General features: G+C 42.5%; 1 protein-coding gene across 1 annotated transcript; it reads left to right on the forward strand.

Annotated features, from left to right (window-relative positions):
* Positions 1 to 6,003: 6,003 nt before the first annotated feature.
* On the forward strand, positions 6,004 to 7,753 carry IL17A (interleukin 17A). The gene is made up of 3 exons (XM_032683367.1): positions 6,004 to 6,030; positions 6,535 to 6,779; positions 7,516 to 7,753. Exons 1-3 carry the CDS (start codon positions 6,004 to 6,006, stop codon positions 7,751 to 7,753), a joined length of 510 nt encoding a protein of 169 aa, XP_032539258.1.
* Positions 7,754 to 8,344: the final 591 nt, after the last annotated feature.

Here is an 8,344-nt window from a genome sequence, read left to right on the forward strand (position 1 = left end):
AAATGGGACACGGGTCTTCTGTCACCCACCCATTGTTCCCACCCCACCTTCACGAGGCCACATGTCTCAGAAGAGGAAATCTTCAGCAGTGGTTATTCTCTGAAATCTCTGCCTGGGATAGGCCTGGAAACTGCTCTGCACTGTGGTCAGAATTTGCACATGATTGGAAAAACTATGAATTTCCATTACTTATTAAAAAAAAAAATGTCAAACCTCAGAGTGGTGAAAGGGATTGAAAATTAGTGTCCTACTGTGCTTTTACAACTCTCGTCAAAACCACTCTGAGTCACTTACTCTGTAATACTTTTGAATTCTGACATCTTCTTGCACACAAAATATTGGGGCCAGGAGTGATTGCTCTACAAGGAAAAGAAAATTTGGAACTTGGCTTCTTAAAATGAGATGATTCTGGAAACATTCAAGGTCAAGTTGGACAGGGCTCTGAGCAAGCTGATCTAGTGGAAGATGTTCCTGCTTATTGCAAGGGGGTCGGACTAGATGACATTTAAAGGTCCTTTCAAACTCAAAATACTCTATGATTCTATGGTTTTATGAATCTGTGATGAATAACCAAGATTTTCAGATTTTACCTGGCAAATGGCTACAGTAGAAATTACTTTTTGTCTGAAGCGTGTCTTATCAAACCTGCCTGGCAGTCCTGAGCTTAATCCCTGGGACATAGGTCCAGTGAATGCCTTTGTGAGAGAACTAGTTTCCTGAATTTAATTTGGTTTAAAAGCAGTGATGTTGGAGAACAAGGTGGTAGCTGAGCAGCTCCCAGCTAAGAGCTGGATTTGCAGCACGTAGCTCTGACCTCTCAATACTCCACTAAGTGTCCCTTCCCTAAAACGTCACTTTGAGGTTCAGTTCCTTTCTATTGGCTTTCCAGCTACTTAGTATCTGTCAGATATTAGTCATGAAACAGACTGTCAACCACTGGCAGCAACCACAGCTGATGTGTGACTGTGATATCCTTTTAGCTGTGTTTGGCAAAATTAAGCAGCAGTAGGAGATGGTAATTTCTACTGCAGCAGGTGGGAAGGAAAAGCAGAGATGGTTAAAAGAGGAAAAATGTTATTTTACTTCTTCTGTCATCTCTGCACAAAGATCGAGGGCTAGGAGACTGTTGTAGGGATTTCATACATTCACAGAATGGTTTGGATTGGAAGATCAGCTCATTCCAACCCCCAGGGACACTTTCCACTATCTGAGGTTGCTCCAAGCCATGTCCAACAGGGCCTTGAACACTTCCAGAGATAGGGCAGCCACAGCTTCTCTGAGCAACCTGTGCTGGGGCCTCACCACCCTCACAGGGAAGGATTTCATCCCAATATCCCATCTAACCCTGCCCTCTGGCAGTGGGAAGCCATTCCCCCTTGTCCTGTCACTCCATCATTTTTCTAAAGTCCCTCTCCAACTCTCCTGGAGACCCTTTAGGCTCTGGAAGGGGCTCTAAAGTCTCCCTGGAGCCTTCTCTTCTCCAGGCTGAACATTCCCAGCTCTCCCAACCTGTCTCCAGAGCAGAGGGGTTCCAGCCCTTGGAGCATCTCTGTGTCTCCTCTGAATGTCACAGAATCACAGAACAGTTTGAATTGGAAGGGACCTTAAAGGTCATCTTGTTCCAACCCTCCTGCCATGGGCAAGGACACCTTCCACTAGAATTTAACCAGTTTGAAAGGAACCTCTGGATGTCTCTGGTGTCTCAGAGAAGGATTTAAATAAACCAAACTAGAATTAAACTTTGGTGTTTAATCAGAGCCTTGACCCATCAAGTTCTGTTTCAAGTTTTTCTGAGACCACCACTGGTCTGAGGCCCAGTCTAGTCACTGATGTCACAGAAATCACCTGCACAATGCAGAGTGGGTCATGCAATAGTTGCATGTGGGAGGAAGAGTGTTACTGTATTTATAGGGATCTGTAAGAATATGTACTCAAAAGGAATAAAATGCATTCTCTTCAACAAGAAAATATAAGTAAGTGTCTTCCTACTTGTAAATAAAAACCCTCTTATTTTCCAGAAATATCATAAACTTAACCGACAGAGATTGAAAAAAATGTTTTAAGTATTTGGAGATATCTGCCAGTTCTCTTTAATTTGCAGCAGGCTCAGTCAGGACACTTGGATGGTTGCATCCAGAGGGTAGTGATCAATGGTTCAAAACCCAAAACTCAAAACCCAAACCATTCTGTGCTTCTAGGACACTATTTGAGGGGGAAAAGTGTCATCAATGCCAACACGCTCAGATTTGGGAGCCTGAAAAATCTCAGCTGGGCAGAGTACTTAAATAGCAACTTAATCTCAAGAAAGCTTTCACCAGAGGCAAGAGAAAAGAAGGGCTTCGTTTCAAAAAGCTCTAGATAATGTTTATTTTTTTTTCTTTCAGTAAGCTTTTGTTGGTGTCCCAGTTTCCAGATCTCTAGCTAAGAGAGAGTTACATGTCAGAGTAAAACAGATCCCACTGAGTAAATTCTATTCTCACGGGGAAAATCATGCCAATTTTTTTTTTTCACTTCAGACCATTAAAAATTATAAAATAATTATTTTGGAATTTGGAAAAATCTTAGTGCCAGAAATACGAGAGCTTCATTTGCATAACTGAGACCTGCTGGAAACATTTCAAAAGTACGTTTCATCCTCAGACCTTCACATCTTGCCTATGACAATTGCAAACAAATACGTTTGCGGTTCAGAATAAGTCATGGAAAGGTTTTTTTCACCATTGCACTGTCGTGGTACGTCAGCCGTGTTCAAACGCTTAACTATTCACCTTTCGAGTGCAGAGGTAACCCAAACCACTGACACATTTAGGGTAGACAAGCCTGGATTTAGGGTCAGGCTGGTTGAACGTGACCTTCTGCTGCCTTGTAGGTTTTCGAAAACATTTTTGCTTCTAAAATTGAAAATTTAACTGACCCACTTTGAATGGATATTTCAGTAAATGACATTAGAGAAAACCCCTTCTGAGGGAACCATTTCCTTTAACCTGCAGGTCTCTAAGTGGAAGAGGGAAACTGAACTTACACATTTAAGTTCTGAAGCATCAGCATCTTTTAAACAAGCGGATGTAGGTCATGGGGATCCCAGAAACCGCAAACTAAATTCTACCCTTATTTACAACCTCTTCTGGATGGCACAAGGAGAGTAAAATTTGCACTTACACATAAACATTAAGCAATTGTAAAAAAACACACCTTATTTGCATAATTTTCATCTAAAACTATCACCAAAATTAAAGCTGAGAGAATGTCTGATCAGCAGACCAAGGCTGTTACACTGAGTGTTTCTTTACAATGCACATCCAAGCTACTTGAAACCCACTGTCATACCAGTGATTTCCTGAGAAAAAAATATTAGAGAAGGACAGACTCAACATTATAGAATCATAGAATGGTTTGTGTTGGAATGGACCTTAAAGCTGCCATCTCATTCCAGCCCCCTGCCACAAGCACAGACACCTTCCTCTACGCCAGGTTTCTCCAAGTCCTGGCCTTGAACAGTTCCAGGGATGGGGCAGCCACAGCTTCTCTGGGCAACCTGTGCCAGGGCCTCACCACTCTCACATCGAAGATTTTTTTGCCTAATATCCAATCTAAACCTACACTCTTTCAGATTGAAGCCATTCCACCTTGTCCTGTCACTCCAGGCCTTGTAAATAGTCTCCCTTCATTTTTCTTGTATTCTCCCTGCAGGTACTGGAAGGTTCACCCCCCGCCTTTCTAAAATATAAATCTCCTTCAAGAATCTCATTGAAATTCAGTTTAGGAACATCATCAACACCTTTGTGTGTGTCCATCAGCCACCCATTCTCCAGGAATTTCATTGGAGAAGATGGCAGTACCTGGTTTATTACATCTCATAGTTCACTACAATCATCACCATTACCTGGGAAGCTGCAGCCTGGGAGATTGGAGCCTCCCTTCTCTTGAGGCATCAAGTTTCCAGTTCCTGGACTGGTACAAATCACAGAATCATTAAGGTTGGGAAAGCCCTCTGGGATCATCAAGTCCAGTCATTAACCCACTGTTAAGCCCATCACTAAATCATGTCCTCAAGTGCCACATCCACACGTAATTGCTTTATCCAAACTTTTCACATCCCTGCTGTGCTGCTGACTGACAAAACCGTAGAGCTCTGAGCTCTCAACAAAGGATACTGAAAGACTCCACAAAGGCACCCTGTCCCAGAGCATCCTATAAATCCCAGTGACCTAAATACTGACTGGAGAGCTGTTGATTTAAATCCCTGAAAGCAGATGAGGGGAGTGAATACAAACATCCCTTCTTGCAGGCAAGGTCTCTTTCAGGGTCAAGCCTGCAGCTTTTAATGAGCCTTTGGGGCTCAGCAAGACATCTGCCTAAATAAAATGGAACAACACAAAACAAAACCCAAGGCAGTTGCATCAGCCAGAGCAACAGCAATGACCCAAAGCAGCAAGAGGACACAGACTTGAAGCAGTCCAACCTCTTCTGGTCTGCAATCCCCTTACAATATCTTCATGAAAATCTAGGAAAATAACCCTGGATGAGAGAAAGGAATCCTGAGTGACACCATGTCAAATGGAGTTGGTCCACCTGAGCATGTGGGTGTAAATCCTAGAACCAGAGAATGGTTTGAATTGGAAGAGATTTTAAACATCATCTTGTTCCAACCTCTGCCATGGGCAGGGACACCTTCCACTATCCCACATTGCTCCAAGACCCATTCAACTGGGCCTTCCAGGGATGGGGCAGCCACAGCTTCTCTGGACAACCTGTGCCAGGGCCTCACCACCCTCACAGAGAAGAATTTCTTCCTAATATCTAATCTAAAACTCTCCTAAATATTGCATGTTAAAATACTAACCTGGCAGGGTACCCCACAACTGCAATATATGGTTTGGAAAGGATGGAGAGACAGCACGGTGGGACTGAGAGCTACATGGGATCACTGATCACTGTCACCCAGCACACAGGGCTGGGATACAGGGAGTCAGAATACTTGGGGCTGCACTATCCAAGGTATTTAAGCTCCCGATATTTTTGAATGCAACATTCCATCACCTATATACCGTGGAGGAGGTGCACCTGCAGTTCCCTCCAGTTTTCCTGCCTACAAGAGGAGTCATTCTGCATCTCACAGCCTTTTCAAGGTTTCTCTTGAACCCCTCAGTCCTCTTCCTAAATTAATAACTGAAGGTTTAACTGCTTCTATCACATTTCCCAGACCACTTTCCTTAGGGTCAAAGCCTTGTGTCTCAGCACAAGAGAAGTAAAATGAAAGTAAAATTAAAAGGTGGAAAGCTCAAAACAAAGTTCACTTCTTTTTTTTTTCTGTATGGAGAATGACCGAATTTCGGAACTCACCATCACAAAGCATTCTGATCAAAACTGAGATATCACACCTGAGGTGTAACCATGAATATAAATAGCCCAGTTCAGAGTAGGAAATTTGAGAAAAAAATAGGAGCTCGAGAAGGAACATAGCTCTTCAGATATCAGGATGTTACAGCCCATGGCAGGAATTTGAGAGAACCGAATGGTGGTCTGCTGTCCAACATCTGCCCAATGGGATGAAAACACATCAGACTGACCTAGGAGCAAACAGATACAACCTGTGCAAGTGACATTTGGTTTTGGTACCTACAACATCCCAATTTAAAACTGAGTACTTTGCACCTGTGAATTTGCACTGAGCACCAATTTTTTTGGTGGTTTTCTAATGTCATCATTTAGTTTTGTTGCCACTTGAGTGACATGGCTGAAGGAGTGACATCATCTACAGATCTTAGAAAGGGTGAGCCCATATCCTGTCTTCCACCTGCGTTAATGGAATCTATATGCACACACTTTTTCATATAAGTTATGGTCAGAAACCACAGTTAAGGTTGGGAAAAAACACCTACTCCAAGTTATCTAGGACAGCCCAGAAACCATTATAAAAGGTCCAGCAGCAAATGTGCCCAGACACCTTCGCCTCAGCAGAGCCCAGCACAAGCATCAGACACAGTAAGAGGAGAAAGGAAGATGTCTCCGACCCTTTGTGCTTCTCTGGTAAGAACTTGCTTGCTGGATTTTTTTGCCCCCAGTTTGACAGAGACGTGTTTAAATTTTAATAGATGGAATAAGGATCTGCACCCACCTTTAAAATACTTGTTTAAACCATAAATAATTGAAAATAACTAAAATTTCAGCTGGGGTAGCAATGAGACTGTACGAGTATATTGTGACGTGGGATGCTACAGCATTCTGAGTCAAGAAATACACTGAAACTTCAACCTTAGAATGTCTTTTTCTTGTTATATCCTTTCTGAAATCTCCTGTCTTATATTATTTTCTATATTTATTTTTTTATCACCAAATTACAACTGGGTGTGTATCACATCTGTCAGCACTTTAAGAATCAGTTAATGAAAGCAGAAGTGGGTGTGTCATATGATATATTTTTCCATAATTACTCCAACCAGGAGTACAGACTTTGATTACCGGTTAGGCTGACTGTGGATGAATTTCAAAGCTGTACCTGCCTTGTGTCCTAAATGCATCACTTTTCTTCAGCTCAGGTCACTGCTCCTCACGCTGCTGGCCCTGCTGTCAGCCAGCACTTCTCCCCTCGGGAAGGCGATCAAGCCTGGACTCAAGCCAGAGAGCCTCTTCAAACCAGCTTATCCTGGATGTCCGACCCAAAAAGACTCAAAATTCCCCCAAACCGTGAGAGTCGACATAAGCATCAGCAACACAAACCAGGACACCAAAACAAGTCTTAATGTCAGCAGCCGCTCTCTGTCTCCATGGGATTACAGGTATGATCCCTACCCTCAAGGCCTGGAAGTACACTGGGTGTCCTGGTCATGAGTAATGGCAAGGCCATGCCCACATCTTTATGTTCAGTGCTTCACTGCTGAGAGGTTTTGGAAATGGAAGGGTACCCACAGTTCACATGATCCTCTTTGAAAGAGAACAAGTACAGAAAATAGCACAGAGCAAAAAAAATGGCCTAGGCAATACAGAGAAGTCAAAGCAAATTACTTCGGGGCAAGCTTCATCTTCAAAAGCATTCTTTACCTAAAACATCATAAAAAATACCTCAGAGGGTTAATATTGCACCAAATTCAATGGTGGTTTAATAAAATCAGCATTAATATTTCATGTTTTGAGGGGGGAGCTGGAGGGTTTTAGGTCCGTTAGTCAGAGTGAGGTGTTGGGAAGCTCAAATAATTTATGACCAGTCTTTCAAAGTCAGTGCTTGCTTAAAACAAAAGCAATTGCATGCAGCCTGGCATGCTTGTCTTACACTTAAAAACCTGAATATTTATAATCATAGGATCATTAAGGTTGGAAAAGACCTCTTAAGATCATCAAATTCTTTACTTACTTATGCTCTATTTCTTAGAAACCTACAGTAGTGGGGGATCTCCTGTCCCTTCGCAGGCAATATACCCCAGGAGGAACAGGTTCAGGAGCCCATAGTTACTCAGATTATCTTGCCTTTGGAGTAGCATTTCCATTTCTAATACTTCCTTTCCTGTCCCATCCCAGGATCGATGAGGACCACAACCGCTTCCCCCGCGCGATCGCGGACGCCGACTGCCGCTACCTGAGGTGCCTGAATTCTGATGGGGAGCTGGACCACGGCCTCAACTCCGTCCCCATCAAGCAGGAGATCCTCGTCCTCCGGAGGGAGCAGAAGGGCTGCCAGCAATCCTTCAGGCTGGAGAAGAAACTCATCACTGCGGGCTGTACCTGCGTCACCCCCTTGATGAAACACCAGGCTTGAAGGGAGCCGGCACTCAAGAGAGCCATGGAAAACCTCCTCGCATCGAAATGAAGGGGCCTGATTCAGTCTCCACAAAACTAAATCAAGCTACAACGATTAGCTAGAATACATCAGAATACATTAAAAATCATGAGAGTCTCACTTACTTAAAAAAAACCCCTAATGTGTTTTCTCCAAAATTCTTGAACTTTATGAATTCAGAATCTGGACGCCTCCCATGTGCCATGCTGAAAAATAGTGAGATCTCTTTACCCATTTGTATTTTACACTTTGAATTGTCTATTTATGTACATCTATTTATGCTGGTGGGAAAAATAGTAATAATGTATTATCCTAATGTATTATTTTAAAGTATTAAGATAATGTTAATTTAGATTTTTGTGTAATAAAAAAGCAGTGGAAAACTTTTTGTTATTCTGCTTTCTTTCTAAACAAGTCATTTTGTTAAGGGAAGAAATCTCTCAATTGTGACCATAAAATAGATTTCCATGATACTAAAACCTAAAATTCTCTTAATAACATCTAGCTCTTTTGCAGTAGAATGTAAAGCCCACAGACAAAAGCCAGGAAAACTACCATTTTACCAACAGA

This window comes from Chiroxiphia lanceolata, chromosome 3 (genome assembly GCF_009829145.1).
Source record: "Chiroxiphia lanceolata isolate bChiLan1 chromosome 3, bChiLan1.pri, whole genome shotgun sequence".
NCBI lineage: Eukaryota > Metazoa > Chordata > Aves > Passeriformes > Pipridae > Chiroxiphia > Chiroxiphia lanceolata.

Bases quoted from the DNA above. Each gene is read 5' to 3' on its own strand.
- IL17A (XM_032683367.1), top strand. From the start codon at position 6,004: ATGTCTCCGACCCTTTGTGCTTCTCTG. The intron at 6,031-6,534 runs GTAAGAACTTGC...ACTTTTCTTCAG, and splicing joins CGACCCTTTGTGCTTCTCTG to CTCAGGTCACTGCTCCTCAC. The intron at 6,780-7,515 runs GTATGATCCCTA...GTCCCATCCCAG, and splicing joins CTGTCTCCATGGGATTACAG to GATCGATGAGGACCACAACC.